At 48.2% G+C, this 18,695-nt stretch overlaps 1 protein-coding gene across 1 annotated transcript in view; it reads right to left on the bottom strand.

The window, feature by feature from the left end:
• The window catches only part of SLC12A8 (solute carrier family 12 member 8), a 126,964-nt gene that overhangs the window by 50,827 nt on the left and 57,442 nt on the right, over nt 1-18,695 (bottom strand). Inside the window, exon 6 of the mRNA XM_040265537.1 lies at nt 9,489-9,602. Coding sequence (XP_040121471.1) covers nt 9,489-9,602 — 114 coding nt within the window. The remainder of the gene's footprint in view (nt 1-9,488; nt 9,603-18,695) is intronic.

Genomic DNA, 18,695 nt, shown 5'->3' with positions numbered 1-18,695 from the left:
TAGCTATAATCAGCACTACTTATAATCAGTTATAATCAGCACCACACATTGGTTTTCCTACAGCAATTTCCGTCACCAGTTCTGAATCACTAGTCTGTCCTGGTCCAGGGCATTTCCCCTCCTCGTTGGTCTTGAGCTGCCAGTTCCAGGAAGCAGTTAATTGCTTTACCCTAAACCACGTCCTTGCCCTATATCAGGATGATGATATGGGCTGCATCTTGTGACCACGTGACTTAGGTAACAGGTTTCTGCATACCAGTAAAGGCTCTGACTTGGTTTTCCATCCTAGTCCTAAGGCCTTTTACATCTCTTCACCGACTCAGCTTTCACATGTGAGGGTGATGGTGTTGGCCATCACTTTACCAGCTTGAGTTGAGGAGGTTAAACCTCCAGCATCATCCAGACCTTTCTGGGCACTGCCATTAACCTCATAGTCTGGTCGTGTGGCACCAGGTAAACTGGGGGGTTTGGCTTGGCACCCTGGCTCAAATATCTGTGACAATAGACGTGGATGGTCAGGAGAGGAACTGATCCCTTAAACATCTCTAAAATCAGCTATTGATAAAAATAACCCAGATAAATGTCAACCACTTTCCAGCATCTGCAAGATAGTGGTCCTCTGCCTTTTCTTGCTGCCCCCTTCATCAACCATAGTGCACAGAGATTAAAGTCTTCACCTCTTGCCTACTATTTTAATCCCACTCCCACCCTATTTTCTTTTTTAGATCCTGAAAATGAGCATTCTTAAGGGAAAAAAAAAAAGGCTTCACCAATGGCCCAATGGGTAAATAATTTACCTGCAATGCAGGGACACAGGAGGTGCAGGTTTGATCCTGGGGTCGGTATAGTCAAAGTTATGGTTTTTCTAGTAGTCATGTATGGATATGAAAGTTGGACCATAAAGAACACTGAGCCCGAAGAACTGATGCTTTCAAATTGTAGTGCTGGAGAAGCCTCTTGAGAGTCCCTTGGACAGCAAGAAAATCGAACCAATCAGTCCTAAAGGAAATCAACCCCGAAGGGGCCTGATGTTGAAGCTCCAATACTTTGGCCACCTGATGTGAAGAGCTGACACACTGGAAAAGACCCTGATGCTAGGAAAGATTGAAGGCAGGAGGAGAAGGGAGCAACAGAGAATGAGAAGGTTGGATGGTGTCACTGACTCAATGGACATGAGTTTAAGCAAACTTCGGGAGATGGTAAAGGACAAGGAAGGCTGGCGTGCTGCAGTCCATGGTGTCACAGTCAGACACGACACAGTGACTGAACAACAAGGAAACAATGAAAAAAAAAAAAAGCCTGGGGCTTCTGGATAAAGCATTTGCATGCAATGCGGGAGACCAGGGTTCAATCCCTGGGTTGGGAAGATCCCCTGGAGAAGGCAATGGCACCCCACTCCAGTACTCTTGCCTGGAAAATCCCATGGACAGAGGAGCCTGGTAGGCTACAGTTCCTGGGGTCGCAAAGAGTCAGATGTGACTGAGCAACTTCACTTTTCCCTTGTGGTCCAGTGCTTAAGAATCTGCCTGCCAGTGCATGGGACTTGGGTTCGATACCCAGTCCAGGAAGATCCCACATGCCACAGGGTATCGAAGCCTGTGTACCACAACTACTGAGGCCACATTCTAGCAGAGCCCTCGAGCTGCAGCTGTTGGGCCCACATGTCCTCGAGTCCGTGCTCTACAAGAAGAGAAGCCTGTGCACCACAACGAAGGACAGCCCCCACTTGTCACAACCAGAGAAAGCCCGCACACAGCAACAAAGACCCAGCACGGCCCAAAATAAATAAATAAATTTTTTTTTTTTAAGAAAAATACCTAATCATTTTCTAGACTTTCCTGGTTTCTGTTGGTTGGTCATTAAAGAACTACTTACTCTTACTTTAGAAACCTTCAATTTTCCCTTTCCATTTAGACATTGTTTCTCTGTTGCCTTTTTTGTTTCTTTTTTAAAGTTCATAAATTTATTATTTTTCTTTTTCATTAAAGTAGAATATCCATGCACTAAAGTGACTTAACCTTATCCACCGCCTTTTATTGTTTGGAGGCGGTGTGGCTCTGAGCCTCAGTCTCCCCAATTGCAAATGGGGATAAGATTATGTACCCTGCAGGACTGTTGTAAAGCTAGAAAGAACATCTATAAGGCATCTAGCAGGTGCCTGGCACCTAGTAGGTGCTAAATAAATGTCCACCTGGGGGTGGGGGCCTGGGATAAACCGGGAGATTAGGACTGACATATACACATTATTATCTATAAAATAGATGACTAATAAGAACCTGCTGCATAGCACAGGGAACTCTACTCAATGGGGAAAGAATCTAAAAAAAACAAGAAGAGTGGATATATGTATATATGTATATGTATAACTGATGCACTTTGCTGTATACCTGTAACTCACACAACATTGTAAATCAACTATACCACAATAAAAAAAAAAAAAACTTTTTTTGAATGTCCATTCAGGGAAGATGGGCTTCCTTCCACTCTCAGAACTCCCCTGGGTTCCTAAGCACTCTGGCTGCCCCTCCTCACCTTCCACCTGACTGTCAAAATCCCACTCCTTCCCCATACCTGGCTGATTGGTTTGTTTAGCTGTTAAGGTAGGAATCTTTCATCCCCTCTTTACTCTATTCTTAGAGGCAGAACTAATCAGTGCTCTACCCTCGCAATGCCTTAGAGATGCTGCTGAGACAGACTGTGTTGAATAATGGGTCATTCAAACACTGGGATTCCAGCAGGATTTGTTGACTTCCGGGTAGAGTACAGCTCCAGACAAACGTGTGTCCTCTTTTCCAGCATCCTTGCCAAAGCATGTGGGAAGCAATGGGGTTCACCATTTTTTGTCGGGTGACCTTGGGAAATCACCTCTCTGTGTCATTGTTTCCTCATATGTAAGATGGATTAATAATAGAACCCATGGAAGGATACAGGTTCCATGGGGCCTAAAACTTTAAAAATACAAAGTTATGAATATGAAATGGAACTTTAGAAGGAGGTCATGCAACCAAGGGACCCTGAAACCCAGGCTTCATTAGCTTAATGGTAAATCTGCATCTGATAGAAGCACTGGGGTCATGATGAGGTTTAAATGAAAGACTGTAAAGTGTTCGGCACAGTGCCTGATGTTGTAGGCTATTATAATGATAGTTATTACAGATACTGTGATAATTTGATAAAATCATACATTTTATACATGAAATTATAAAAATAAACATATGTAATAATTATAAAGCTCCCTTCCTTTCTCCTGTTCGTGCTCACAAGTCCATCAGAATGTAGGGGGTGAGTCCCCCTCAGACTGTCCTTGCTCAGGTTCTCTGCTCCGTAAAACAAGACCTCATTCTGGCCCAGCAGGTCCTTCTTCTCTCACCCACAAGAACACATAACTTAGGAGGAGGCCTGGGGACACACTGAGAGAGAAGGAATGTAGAGGTAGGCTGAGGGCAAAGCCAGCATAGATGCCTAGAGCTGAGGGTCCCAGAGACAGCCAGCCAATCTGGAAGAGCTCAGAAGATTCCAGAACTTCTCAGAGTGTGTGTATGTGTGTGGGGTGGGGAGAGATAGGATCAGGTCCAGGGAGGCCAAAGGATGTCACAGAAACAGCAGGGCTCCTGGCCACAAAGGTGAGCGTGGACATTCTGGTAAAGGCTGCTGGTTTCCCACATCCATTTTGATGCTGGGTGTGGTCAACCACAAGAGGCCCTTATCCCTTCCAGCAGGAGTCTGAAATTTGGGGACAAGGGTTACACAACTTCACACAACGGTATTTATCCCAGTGAATTTCCATTTTCTAGTTCCTCCATGTATTGTGGTCCCAGATTCCCAGAGTGGCCATGTGTGTGCATGAATAACTACAGGGAGAGGTGTTTGTTTTTCAGAGAAAGTTTGGTGGTATAGCTCAGAGAAGGAAAGTGCTTTGGGAAACTAAATGCAGAGTCTATTCCAAGGTCCCAGCCCCACCCTGCAGCCACCACCACAGGGTGTGGTGGAGTGCAGCGAGGAAGACTGACAGAAGACTTCGCTTCCTAAAACCAGAGGAGCCACTGAAACCTAGGCTTCAGCTATTCTCCCCAGGAAGTCTCCCGCCCCCGGGGATAAGATCTCTAGAGTAACCTAAATAACATGTCACTGGTCAGAGATGAGGATGCAGGGTCGGGGGACTGGAAATGTCTGTTCTTCCAAACTCCTCTCCCCTCTCACAGCCTGGAGGTTCTCCTGTTCCAGGAGAGGATGGCGTTGGAGGGAGCCCCAGCCATGACTCACTCAGAGTTAATCCTTGGCAAATCTGTCACCATGGAAACTGCCAATCATCCATGCTTCTCCTAGCTTAATGGAACATCTGCCAGGGGAAAGCCAAGGGATACAAATTGCCTGTCCTGCCTACCGTGTTTACACTGGAGCCCCTGGAAAACAGAGATAGCCAGGAGAGGCAACCCTTTACAGAGGGATGGTGGCCCAACTCTGTTGCAGGGGGGGACCCCTTCCAGGGCTCGAAAGTGGGCTCTTGTCTAACACTCAGAAAAGAATTGTCAGAGGTGACACGTACTGACAAAGCAAGGAAAGGTGCCTTCACTGGGAAGGGGTGCCTGGGTGGAGAACAAGAGGTCAGGGAACCCAGGAGACCTGCTCCGCCATGTGGCTCGCAGTCTCGGGTTTTACGGTGATGGGATTAGTTTCTGGGCTGTCTCTGGCCAATCATTCTGATTCAGGGCCCTTCTTGGTAGTGCACACATTGCTCAGCCAAGATGGATTCTAACAAGGAGGATTCTGGGAGGGCAATGGGACATGAGTATCTCCTTTTGACCTTTCCCAAATTCTACTGGTTGTTGGTGGCTTTTTAGTTCCGTATTCCTTACCAGGACCTCCTGTCGTAAAATAACTCACAGGAAAGTTTACTATGGGGCCTGATGAGAGTAGGCAGTTTCAGTCAGTGTGTTTCTCCTAACAACTCTAGTCACTAATTAGCTGGGTGACCTTCCTCAATCCTCTGTGCTCATTTCCCAGATCAGTGATTCTCAGCCTGGTTGGGCCCAGATGGGGGTGTGGAGGGTGGGGATGGGGCTGGGGGTGTCAGGGAGGCAGAAAAGCACATCCCTTAAGAGGGGTGGGGTAAAAGAGGCTTGCGTAGACAGTTTGTTCAATATTATCATTTTATATTTGGAACATTACCAAACAATACCTTCATAATTTAAGCCACAGAAAATAAAGAAGCTTGGCTAATCTTCTTAGGTCGAATCTTTCTCAAAGAAAGGATCAAGATCCTCCTTCTGGTCCAGGGAGGCACGGAATTTCCAGTGTAGTAAGGTCTTCAGTACCATTAACAAAAACAAACATGGAGTAAAAGATACAAAGTTGAGAGTCGCTGGACTGGCTGATCTCAAATGGTAGTCCAGCTCAAATTCTGGGCTCCTGGGTGGCATCTTCCAACCTCAGGCCACTGCTGATTCCTTCCTGAAGGGTGAAGCACCAGAGGGAAGGCTCGTCACCCTGGGCCCTTCACTCAGGCCAGGCATTCCCTCTCTTACAAGAGGCAAGGCCTGCAAATAAAAAGGAGGGAAGCCATGGGAGAAGCTTGGAGGGGACCTGACGGGGTCACGCACCAAAGGCAACATCCTGGTGGTACTGCCCGCCTCAAAGGACCACGGCCCTGCTTCAGCTGGGACTGCTAACCTGGCACCTGGAAGCAAGGCTCTGGCCTGGCATCAGGACTCCCTGCCAGGCCCAAGGAAACAAACACGCAGGTGGGAAGCCTCTTGAATGTGCTGGGGAGGGGCAAGGTGTGGGGGAATGGGGAGCAGAAGGGGCTAGAAAATATTTTCAGATGTTAATGTTAAAAATTTTCAAAAATGTTCTTCTTCGTGTATTTCATCCCCTCTCCCTTTCCTTTTCTGTCCATTCAAGAGGAACGTGACCTTTATTTTATTGTCTTGGTGGAAATACGTGGCAGGGAAGAATCAGACTTTTCACATTGTTTTGGTTTCTGTTTCTCAAAAGGCTGGGCCCTTAGGAGATTTTAGAGGATCTAGGAGTCGGACACGACTGAAGTGACATAGCAGCAGCAGCAGCAGCAGCAGGAGTCGGACACGACTGAGTGACTTCACTTTGACTTTTCACTTTCATGCACTGGGGAAGGAAATGGCAGCCCACTCCAGTGTTCTTGCCTGGAGAATCCCAGGGATGCGGGGGAGCCTGGTGGGCTGCCGCCTATGGGGTCAAACAGTCGGACACGACTGAAGCGACTTAGCAGCAGCAGCAGCAGCAAGAGATAGAAAAGAAGCTGCAGAGTGACTGGGGAGAGTACCGTGGGAACAAAACCTATTTGCTACACTGTTTGTAGGGCCCAGTGCAAAAAAAAAATGTAGGGCTCCTTGTTCAAAAATTATTAAGAATTCCAGCAACAGCAAAGCGTTAAACCAAGTGTGGGGTCCTCCTGAGCTTATGACCAAGTATGAATGTATAAATTCACGCTCACGAAGCTGGCCCTGGACAGCAGTGTCCCCCGTATTAGAACAGAAGATTGCCCCTCACGCTTGGGCAGGAAGAGAAAGGCCCACAGGATTTGAACAACGAGGACCTGAGGCCCACTGCCTGGCAGCACCAGTGGGATCCAGCAAGATCTCAGGAAAGAGGGTCTGAGAGGTACACAGACTCTAGGCACGCGGTTCCCAGGTTCAGCAAACTTTCCATCCCCCAAAGTGGCTCAGAAGCAACAGAGACCATAACCCTAAAGGGATTGCAGACAGGGCTGTGGGAGGGCCTGGCTCAGAGCACAGATGGTGAACAGCCAGAGCCCCGGCATGCCCTGGTACTGAGTGAGACCCTGAGAGCTGACAGGGCAAGGCAGAGGCACGGTGGGTGACTGACAGCAGTTTCCAGCCACCCTGGCAGACTGAAGGCTTAAGGTCAGAGACCGGCTCTTTCCACTTCATTAAGATGAAAGAAACACATTGTTTCTGGCACACCTGGACTGTAGAACAGCATGCTACCTGCCATCACTGAGACCTAGCTCCAGCCTCCTTCCTGTGACCAAGCCTCAAAGAGGGAGTTGGGGGAGGGGTGTCAACTCGTAGTTGCCTTAGTTACTCAGCTGAGAAATGAAGCTTGGGGCAGAGTGGTCAGGTGGAAGAGACAGAGGGAAGCGAGAGTAAAGTTGGGTAAATTTAGGAGGTAAAATTCATAGGACTTGGAGGGGACTGGTAAGGAAGAGGCTTCCTCAATGGCTCAGTGGGTAAAAAAATCTGCCTGCAATGCAGGAGACACAGGAGACATGGGTTCGATCCCTAGGTTGGGAAGATCCCCTGGAGGAGGAAATGGCAACCCACTTTAGTATTCCTGCCTGGCGAATCCCATGGACAGAGGAGTCTGGCAAGAGGAAGGTGTCAGAACTAACTCCCCATTACCAGCTCGAGCAATTGGAGGAATGAGGGTGCCATCCCTGAGATCAGGAGTGGAGGAAAACCAGTAGGGGCTGATGGGATGGATGGGTTCTGAACATGCTGAGACTAGGATACCAAGAGAAGGTGTCATGTAGGCACTTAAATACATGATGTGAAGCTTAGAGAAATCGGGGCTGGAGGCATAAATCTGGGAATGGCCAGCATTGCGGGTGGTCCCTGAACAATGGGCATGAATGAGATCCCAAGGGAAACAGTAGGCACAGCCTGAAGAACCCCAACACTGAATGGGCAGGCAGAAGAGGATGCCCCTATCAAGTGGGTCAGAGGAGGGTGCTACATCATAGAAGGTACGAGAAATGAAGGAGAAAGTGGAACGCGGCTGAGAGGTCAAACACACTGACAAATTTTAAGTACCCACTGAACTAAGTGGAAGCCACTGACGACTTATGCAAGAACCATTTCACTGGAGAGACAGGCCTGGAATTCCAAAAGGAGAGAGTGGACGAGAAGCGCAGGAGGCAGGAAGGTGGTTGGGAGAGCAGACACCGTGGCTGTGGAGGGGAGAGACAGGGGTGGTGGCCAGAGGGATTCAGGGAAGTTGTTAAATATGACCACAGTCAGTAATTTTCCCCCACGTTTTAACAGCTTTACTGAGGTGTAACTAACATACAATAAGCTGCAGGTTTACAGTGTAACAGTCTGTAAAATTTGACAAGAACACACTTGCGAGTCCATCACCACAGTGAGAAACACATTTTTTCATCCCCCCAAACTTCCTTGGCCTCCCTCCTGCTCCCTTCCCCTCCACTCCTAGGTATTAACGACCTGCTTTCTGTCACTGTACTGTGCATTTTCTAGGGTTTTATATAAATGGATTTTTAAATAATTTTATCTTTTTAAAAAGGAACTCTCTTTTTGCCTTTTTTCACACAGCAGCATTATTTTGAGAGTCATCTACATCGTCACAAGTTATCAATAGTTCACTTTTTCTAATGGCTGAGTAGTTTTATATTGTGTGGTGATACCATAATTTGTCTCTCTATTCACCTGTTGATGAGTATTTGAGTTGTTTCCAGTTTGGGACTATAACAGACTAAATTGCTTTGAACTTTCATATGCAAGTCTTTATATGGATACATGCTTTTTTTTTTTTTTTCCTCAATAGTAGATAACCAGGATTGGAATGGCTGGGTATATGTTGGTTTTTAAGAAACTGTCAAACCATTTTCCAAAAAATGGTTGCCCATTTTACGTTCCAATCAGCAATGTATGCAAGTTCCAGTTCCTCCAAATCCTTGTTCACATCTGATAGGGATAGTCTCTTAAATTTTCAACAATCTAGTAGCTTTTCCTCCCTTCTCTCTGGAGAAAGGCAGAGGGAGGAGGGAAAGGAGACAAAATCAGCTCCAGGGCATCAACACTGCCAGGATGGAGAAAGAAAGGTTTTTCTGAGTCTGTGTTCTGGGAACAAGCCCAGTCCCTAGTAAATGGTTATTTCTTGTGGAGCATTTGGTCAACACATTAGCTTACTACCTTCTGAGCCTGGGACTCGAGCATGCAACAGTTCTACCAGGACCTCAGCTGTGCAAGGCTCCTCTGCAGCCACCATAGGACGGGAAAGTGGGGGAAGAGCCAAGGTCCTTGCTCGTGGGATCCTGATTTCACCCACAGTCAAAGTGGTAGGAGGATAAGAGCATTTCTCTGCCCCCTGGGAGAAGACACGTGGGTTGGGGTAGGGGAGGGGGAGATTAGAGACCAGTCTGAACTCACTACAAGGTGGGAAGGGCAGCTGTCCTGCTGAGGAACCCAGCCTGCTTAGCCCTAAGAGAAATAGGTCCCCTCTACTAACTTGGCCAAGAGGTGTCAATATAAGTGTAAGGGGTAAGGGGGATCAAATCATGTTGGGAGCCTTCAGGAATTATGAACAAGGAAAGCCTCTGTCAAAATAATAGATGTGTAGTTAAAGCTAAGGCCATCTATAAAGTCAGATATATACCCTAAAAGCACATGCAGGTCCATTATGATACTGCATTTTGGGAACCAAGTATTTACTTATATCCCTAACATGATAATGAAAAAGAATGCCAGTACCTGTAGCTGTGGGGAAGAACACCCCGAAGACAGTGAAAAAGGACTCTCCAGGGCTGTAATCTGGCAGAGTATTGTTCTGTAGCAGTTCTGGTGAATATCCAATAAAGCCATGTTCTGAAATAATACAGAAGAAAGCAAAATGAGCCGACTGACAAGACATAACACAGGTTCTCTAGATTACAGTCCCAGCTTTAAATAGTAAATAGTCCTAGCTTTAAATAGTAACTTTAAATAGTAAAAGATAGGTATGATGTGGGGGTCAGGGAGAGAACACAGAAGATAATAGAAACATCTTCCTTCCCACATCTAGGGCTTGACTTTTGTATATCTATATCTACGGATGTAGGTAAATAAAATGACATGAGGAAGAGAGTAGCCACCTCTAGGAAGGGGAGCTTTTTTTTTTTTTTGCTTATAGACTTCAGTACAGCTGAAATCTTTCAATGAGCATGCACTGATGTGTTCGCTTTTGATTTAAAAAATTACATTAACTCCCTGCTCAAAAACCTTCCCATAGATTCCTATTAGCTACAGAATAAAGTCCAAACTCCTTAAGAGGAGTGTGGAAGCTCCCCACAGCCTGGCAATGGCCCACCTATCGTTTCCTATTTGTGCTTTGCCTTTTCCTCTTCCCAGCGGTCACACAGACAACTCTGCCCAAGAAGCCTACTAGTACCCATTCCCGTGTCCCCTGCTTCCAGACCCTTCCCCACATCTCTGAATATCAATATGGTGCTCACTCTTCAAGCTCAACCCAAACGCTGCTCTCTTTGGGCTTTACATGAACTCCTTGATCAGAATCCTCCTCCTAAGTGCCCTCCATGACCAGACTCCTTGGGGCTAGAGATCTGCTCTTAAACGCCTCTGTCCCCCAGGCCCAACCACTGTGCCTGCCACACAGCAGGCCGGGTGCAAATATGGGTCACACTGAAAGAACCTTGCTCTTGGATCTTTTGCTTCTGTGCTTTCAGTCTGATGGTTCAGAGACTACTTTATAGCAGAAACATCTCAGATCTGATTTCTTCAAAGCATTTTAAACATTTTTTACATTGCCTTAAATGCAGTTAAAAGGTTTCACTCCTACAGATACTGCTTTTTTGTCAAAGGGGGTCACCTTGAACAGCATCTGTGGATGTGTTAGTGGGCTGTGGAATTTTAAGATACAAGTTCGGTGTCCTTGGGCTCAGGAACACGCAGGAGATCCAGTGTCTGTTTTTAGAGAATGGGTTGGTTTGTTCCTGCTCACTCTAGTCCACAACTCAGTCTTGATCTTTTTCCCTCTATCCCCTCTGACATGCAAGACGAGCACTTAGCCATTAGTCTCTCCATAGCTGACCCCCAGGGCTGCAGTGACAACCCCCTGCCAGCCTGTCCTCCACCACCCTTGGGGCTTAACTTCACCCTGAGCTTCCATCCAGTAAAGAGTGCTGGCTCGCTGATGAGTCCGAGATCACGGGCACTTCTCATGGCTTTCAAGATTCATATCTTCATAGGAAAAATATTTTTCAAAAAAAAAACAGTAAAATGAAAGCTCAGTGAAGCACAAGGACACTGGGGAGTCCAGTCAGGACTTAAAATCATTGTCAATTGCTCTCTTTCGCCTGAACCTTAGATCCCAAGGACTGTGCAGCATTTCCGAATGGTTTGGCGACTTCACAGCTGGTCCTCCCCTCTTTAACAGAAAAGCAATAATAGCTAAGTTAACTTTAGTTTATCCGCTGGCTGACCCTGCTGACTAGCCTTTCTGAGGAGAAAACCAGCCCAGCCTGCCTTGGAAGGGAGCTCGGCCAAGCTGGATGACACACAGGTCTGAGCACATTTGAGCACAGGGCTGTGCTGGGCTGGCCAGCCGTGAGGATCATGAACACTTCATCAGGCTCCACTGATCCTGGCTGTCCCCGAAGCCACCCTGCCATGGGCGGGTATTTGGTCACCAGGCCTGAGGGGCCTGGCCCCGGTCAGCCTGAAGGGCCAGAGGGATCTCAGGCGCCGTAGATGAGTCACTGGGAAGCCTCTTCTCTTTCTCCATCTTCCCACCAATGAGATCCACAGATTGAGGGGATGAGTCACTTGCCTTATTCGAGGCGGCAGAGGTGGGGGCGGGGTCCCTCTTCTGCAGGATGATCACAAGCGCAGCTCTCACACGCTCACAAGCACTCGCTCACACTGACGGCTGCTGCTGACCCCAGCCCTCTCCCCCCAAGTCCAGTCCTGAATTGTTCTCAAGGAAATCTTCACTTTGACAAGAACTTTATGAACAGAGATGCTTGTCAATGAGTTATTTATAATTGTGTAAGTGGGGAGTGTCTACATGTCCAATTGAAAGGTTGAGGTATTTTAAATCCTTATAAAGACTTACTAGTGCCAAAGAAAACTATCCATGTTACATATGATATATATTAAGTAAGAAATTGGATACCATTTATAGGATGAATACAAAAAAAAGTTTTAATGTATATATGTAAGAAAAGCAAATATACCAAAAACTGTTATTGTCTGTATAATGCAATCATAGGCAATTTTTAATGTTTAAAAACTTTCCATGTTGTCTGTCATGAGCATAATCAACTTATCATCAAAAATTTATGCCTTTTGTAAAAGCAAACAAAACATCCCACAACTGAAAGCCTACTTTCTCCAGATAGCTTTTCTATAAACAAATTCATTTCTTTTTTTTCTTTCCATTTATACTCTCCCTGTTTTTCAAAATGATACTTGCCCCATTTTTCAAAATGATTTAAGTAGCTTATGAGAAAAACATAAGTAAGATAGGGCAAGTAAAATAAGGGGCAAAAAAGAAACAGAAGGGGAAAAAATGAAATTGAGCAAAAGATAGGGAGGAAACACCTACAGCCTCAGTTCTCTGAGATAAGATCCTGCAGTGATTTTCCTCAAGCCGGAATTCAAGGCCTAGAGAGATCATTTCTGACACAGCCCAGTCCAGCAGGGGAGGACCTTGTAGCCACCATTCACACATGCCACATTCTAGTGGATAAGAAGGAGCCCTAGGTTCGCATGGTGGACCTGTCTCTCTGTCTCTGCCCTTACCTTCCCGGGGCCCTTATGACGTCCACCCACTTGACAGCCCCCCACATCATGCTCCCCAGTCCTGAGCTAGCCCCACAGAAGACCTGGCCTTCATCCTGACTTCCGGGGCCCCAGTCTCTTGCCCACAACCCTAACCTGTGGTCCAGCTGGACCTTGAGCTTATGTGGAGCAGATGCCCAGGTCAGGCACTGGTCTCAGAAAAATTTGTACTTAAGGCGTGGCCTGAGGTCCGCTGGCCACATCCAGCGTTGCAGGGCTGAGTAGACACCACTTGCCAAGGCCTCTCACAGTGGGTCTTGCTGCCCGATTTGCTAATTCTTCTAGTCACGGCCCCATTTGAGAATCTGATGAAAGCACATTTTGCATTCCATTGGGGGGGGTTCCCTGAAGCCTCCCCAAGGTTCAGGACCTCTATGCTAGGGGCTGCCTCTGTACCTGAGACTTCCGGCAGGCCCCATGGGCACCTATGATGTCTCAAGTCCCACCATGCCGTGCCTTGGCGTGAACAGAGGGCAACATCTCCTGCTGTCATCTCTGCCAGGCAAGGCATCTGCACACATGGGGACAGGGCAGGTCCCTCAGGGGCATCCCAGGACACTGCCTTCTGAACATAGCGGCAAGTCATCAGTTATTAAGCACCTCCTCTGTGCCAGTCACTGGGTACCAAGTCCTTTACATCATCTTTGATCCTTACAGCTACCCTGCAAGATCAGAGGTTAGCAAACCCGGCTCATGAAGGTGAAGAGTCTTGTCCAAGGTCACACAGCAGACCTGCCTGTGTGAGAGCCCTGGCCTCTCCTCTGGGAGGCCGGTCTCCAGGTCCCCAACACTACCTTCCCACACAGAAGGATGCATACAGCCGGTTTCCTTCAGCTCTGAGAGAAACGCCCCCGAGGTAACGGCATCTCCCCTTCTCCACCTCTGTGGGGCCCACAGGGGTCTCCCTGTGGAATGCCACATGCACTGAGGAGTGTGTGCACAGCTGGGAAGAGGCACAGCCCAGCCTCCACCCCAGGTCTGTCTGAAGTCAACATTTGCCATCTACCATAGCAACTCCCTGCAATTTATCCTGAGTTGTTTCCCCAGAGATTTCTGAGGTGAGTGTCTTCACCTCTGTGGGCCCTTCAGACTCTGCTGGTAACAAGAGGGGCTCCGGCACTCTCAGCTGGTGTCTTCCAGCTCTGCGAGGCCCAGAATGTCCAGTGCCTGCAGCTGCTGCGTGTGACTATATCTGGGTTGACCTGAACATCTGCTTCTGTATCCACAGAAAAAAAGTCTTTGGCCCCACGTGAGTTATGAGCTTTTAGGAAGAACAAAGATAGAACAGAGTGAGGAAAGAGAAAACATGATGAAAACCAGGCAAGAGCAGGAGGAGGGAAGACACTTGAAGGCTGGCCTTCCCCCTTGGCACTTGGGTATCACAGCTTCCTGTCACCGTAGGAAGCCCCCTGCAGGGTCAAGGATCTACTCCCAAGGACTATCACGGGACCCTGCCTACCTCATCTGGGCCAAAGGAGCCAGCCCGAGTCACACACTGCTGCAAAGGGCAGCTCCCTCAGGCTGGGCTGCGCCCTCTGGGAAGGTGGCTTCCAGGAAACTCTGTGTGCTGCCCTGCCCTCACCAGCCCTGGGGTCCGCTGAAATCAGAGGAGGCAGCGGGAAGTCATCCCCTGCCCCCACCATGGGTGTTAGATGGCCACCGCTGACTAACTTGGAAAGTGAGATTTCTAAAAATGACGCTGGCACTGGGGCCCCTGCCATCCCTCTGATAAGCCCGGGTGGGGCGAGGGGCTTCCCACCTGGTTTTCTTCTTGGCTCAGGTCCCCCAACCCCTCGACCAGCAAGACAGCCCTTTCCCGGGAACGACAATGGGAGAGGCCGGTCCAACCAGGAATAGAAAGAGCAGAGGAAGGGCCCAGGGAGAGGAAGGCGGGAGGGGCACGCTGCCCGGATCCTAGGACATCACAGGAAGAGCAGCCCTGCAAGGAAAAGGAAAGGAGAGGCCGAGCTTCTGGGAAGGGACACACACACCAAAACAAGGCCTGGGGGCGGGGAGGGCACGAGAAGGCCACCGGGCCCCAGACGATCCCAGAGGAGCCGGAAGTACAGTAGGGTGAGCAGTAAGGGAAAGGTGAACCAGGCGCCTTGACCAAGGGCCCCGCCTCACCCTGGACACTTGCCCCTCCCAAGAGCCTCCTCCTCAGCAGAGCCCACCTGGAACCCGGGATGGCCTGCCCATTGCCGGCATTGCCTTGATGGCTCTGGGACTCTGTCTCATGGGGACATAGACCTGTGTTTTGGGGGGGGAGGGGGACAGAAAGGCTAAAACGGCCTGACAAAGACAGGTCAGTGCCAGAGAGAAATGAGGCATGTCCAGGCCGCATCTATCACTGAGGCTCTCACAGAGCTCCTGCCGTGCATCCCCTCCTCTTACTCAGATATGGCCCAACCCCAGAAGGTCCAAAGTGGACACAGACGGGCAGTCCGGCCCAGCAAGCCCCCAGGGGCCTGGGCTGCTCAGTGGAGTTTTCTGCCTCAGGGCTTTGGTGTCAGGTCTGGGAGCTGCAATGGGGGAGGCAGCCTCAGTCATGAGAGAGCAAAATGTGCCCAAACTGAGCTCAAAGAGGGTAGATCTGGGAGAAGCCCAGGCTATTCTTCTCCTCCCTGGGGTGGAGCATGAGGCTCTGGGGATCTCTGGGAGGAAGGGAAGAACCGTGACAGGACCAAGAAACAGGACCCTGGGCTCACGCTCTGGTTCTGCCACAGACTCACTGTGGGACTGTAAGTGAGCCCTTCTTCAAAATGCAAATGATGACTCTGTCCACCTGGGATAGGCACCTCGATGTCCAGGTGGGGATGTCTACCAGGGATGAGAGTCTGCAGTCTCAATGAGCCCAGATGATGCAGGTCACACTCTCAGTAACAGGTAAACTAAATTCTTTTTCAGAACCCTTCTAATTCTGAAAGCCGCCAGTCAGGAGTTCATTCTCAAGACTCAGGGCACATCATCCAAATGCACCGCCGATCTCCAGTGGCTGATATAAAATCCCAAACTAGCTTCCAGAGCTGTCAGTGCTGCCCTCTACCTCCCTGTTGTTGTTCAGTCACTCAGTTCAGTTCAGTTCAGTTCAGTCGCTCAGTCGTGTCCAACTCTTTGCGACCCCATGAATTGCAGCACGCCAGGCCTCCCTGTCCATCACCATCTCCCAGAGTTCACTCAGACTCACCTCCATCGAATTGGTGATGCCATCCAGCCATCTCATCTTCTGTTGTCCCCTTCTCCTCCTGCCCCCAATCCCTCCCAGCATCAGAGTCTTTTCCAATGAGTCAACTCTTCACATGAGGTGGCCAAAGTACTGGAGTTTCAGCTTTAGCATCATTCCTTCCAAAAAAATCCCAGGGTTGATCTCCTTCAGAATGGACTGGTCGGATCTCCTTGCAGTCCAATGGACTCTCAAGAGTCTTCTCCAACACCACAGTTCAAAAGCATCAATTCTTCGGCGCTCAGCCTTCTTCACAGTCCAACTCTCACATCCATACATGACCACAGGAAAAACCATAGCCTTGACTAGATGGACCTTAGTCGGCAAAGTAATGTCTCTGCTTTTGAATATACTATCTAGGTTGGTCATAACTTTTCTTCCAAGGAGTAAGCATCTTTTAATTTCATGGCTGCAGTCACCATCTGCAGTGCTTTTGGAGCCCCAAAAGATAAAGTCTGACACTGTTTCCACTGTTTCCCCATCTATTTCCCATGAAGTGATGGGACCAGATGCCATGATCTTCGTTTTCTGAATGTTGAGCTTTAAGATAACTTTTTCGCTCTCCTCTTTCACTTTCATCAAGACGCTTTGTAGCTCTTCACTTTCTGCCATAAGGGTGGTGTCATCTGCATATCTGAGGTGATTGATATTTCTCCCGGCAATCTTGATTCCAGCTTGTGTTTCTTCCAGTCCAGCGTTTCTCACGATGGACTCTGCATATAAGTTAAATAAGCAGGGTGACAATATACAGCCTTGATGTACTCCTTTTCCTATCTGGAACCAGTCTGTTGTTCCATATCCAGTTCTAATTGTTGCTTCCTGACCTGCATACAGATTTCTCAAGAGGCAGGTGAGGTGGTCTGGTATTCCCATCTCTTTCAGAATTTTCCGCAGTTGATTGTGATCCACACAGTCAAAGGCTTTGGCATAGTCAATAAAGCAGAAAGAGATGTTTTTCTGGAACTCTCTTGCTTTTTTGATGATCCAGCGGATGTTGGCCATTTGATCTCTGGTTCCTCTGCCTTTTCTAAAACCAGCTTGAACATCAGGGAGTTCATGGTTCACGTACTGCTGAAGCCTGGCTTGGAGAATTTTGAGCATTACTAGCATGTGAGATGAGTGCAATTGTGCGGTAGTTTGAGCATTCTTTGGCATTGCCTTTCTTTGGAATTGGAATGAAAACTGACCTTTTCCAGTCCTGTGGCCACTGCTGAGTTTTCCAAATTTGCTGGCATATTGAGTGCAGCACTTTCACAGCATCATCTTTCAGGATTTGAAACAGCTCAACTGGGATGCCATCACCTCCACTAGCTTTGTTCATAGTGATGCTTTCTAAGGCCCACTTGACTTCACGTTCCAAGATGTCTGGCTCTAGATTAGTGATCACATCATCATGATTATCTGGGTCATGAAGATCTTTTTTGTACAGTTCTTCCGTGTATTCTTGCCACCTCTTCCCAATATCTTCTGCTTCTGTTAGGTCTATACCATTTCTGTCCTTTATCGAGACCATCTTTGCATGAAATGTTCCCTTGGTACCTCTAATTTTCTTAAAGAGATCTTCAGTCACTCAGTCGTGTCCAATTCTTTGTGACCCCATGGACTGCAGCATATGCTAGGCTTCCCTGTCCATCACCATATCCCAGAGCTTGCTCAAACTCACGTCCATTGAGTCATTATGCCATCCAACCATCTCATCCTCTGTTGTCCGCTTCTGCTCCTGCCTTCAATCTTTCCCAGCATCAGGGTCTTTTCTAATGAGTCAGTTCTTCGCATCAGGTGGCCAAAGTATTGGAGCTTCAGAATCAGTTCTTCCAATGAATATTCAGGACTGATCTCCTCTAGGATTGACTGGTTTGATCTCCCTGCAGTCCAAGGGACTCTGAAGAGTCTTCTCCAACATCACAGTTCAAAAACATCAATTCTTCAGCAATCAGCCTTCTTTATAGTACAACTCTCACATCCATACATGACCACTGGAAAAACCATAGCTTTGACTAGATGGACCTTTGTCGGCAAAGTAATGTCTCTGCTTTTTAATTTTCTGTCTAGGTTTGTCATAGCTTTTCTTCCAAGTAGCAAAGGGTAACCTCCCTGTTACCCTTCCCCATCTCTGTGGCTGTGGATACCAAGTGTGCTCCAGACTGTGAGACAAGGTCACTACCACATTTTTGTCCACTAATGAAACAAACCAATTATGAATTACAAGTCCTGCCACTAGGTCTTAGAGTATGACAGTCACGTGTGCCCTCCATTAATGCAGATACTAAAAGCTTCCTGGTCTAATTCACTGGTCTGTTTTTACAAGTAAGGGAATTGGAAAGACATGAGAGTTGAAAGTGGGAAAGGAACCCTGGCTTGGAGTCCCATTTGGAGTCCCCAAAATACTCCCCGTTTGCTGGATTCTCCCACTGATCTGGGTCATAACAATCCTAGTCCACGACAGGTGCACCATCAGAAATACTCTGAAACTGAACCAGATCAGGTTGTACTGACTAGAAAGAGCAATAATGATGGGTTAGGAAGAGATCCCCCCAAAGCCCCCGCCCACAGCATGGATTTCCTTCTCCACAGGACTTCTGTTCCGTGAGCCTAGGAGCCTTCCCCAGACCACAACCGCCTCTCTGGCTTCAGCCCTGGTGAGTTTGGTCCTCCAAAGGGAGGGTGGAGAGAGGATGTGAACAGGGTTTCCAGCTCCCAGGCCCCCACCCAGAGAAAATACACAGAGGGAAGGCTGGGCATTCTAGCAGTGGCCAGAAGGGAAGTCTGAAGTGGAGCTGGGCCTGCCCAGAGGGTGTGGGGAGGAGCAGCCTGGAGCCTCTAGGCCCCTGGGGGAAGGCCTCCACCCTTAGGACAACTGACTGGCGGGAACAGCCGGAAAAGCCCCCAGGGCCAGG

This window comes from Oryx dammah, unplaced genomic scaffold, assembly GCF_014754425.2.
Source record: "Oryx dammah isolate SB20612 unplaced genomic scaffold, SCBI_Odam_1.1 HiC_scaffold_2, whole genome shotgun sequence".
NCBI lineage: Eukaryota > Metazoa > Chordata > Mammalia > Artiodactyla > Bovidae > Oryx > Oryx dammah.
Note: the sequence above shows the minus strand (reverse complement) of the source record. Positions and strands in the feature narration are given on the sequence as shown.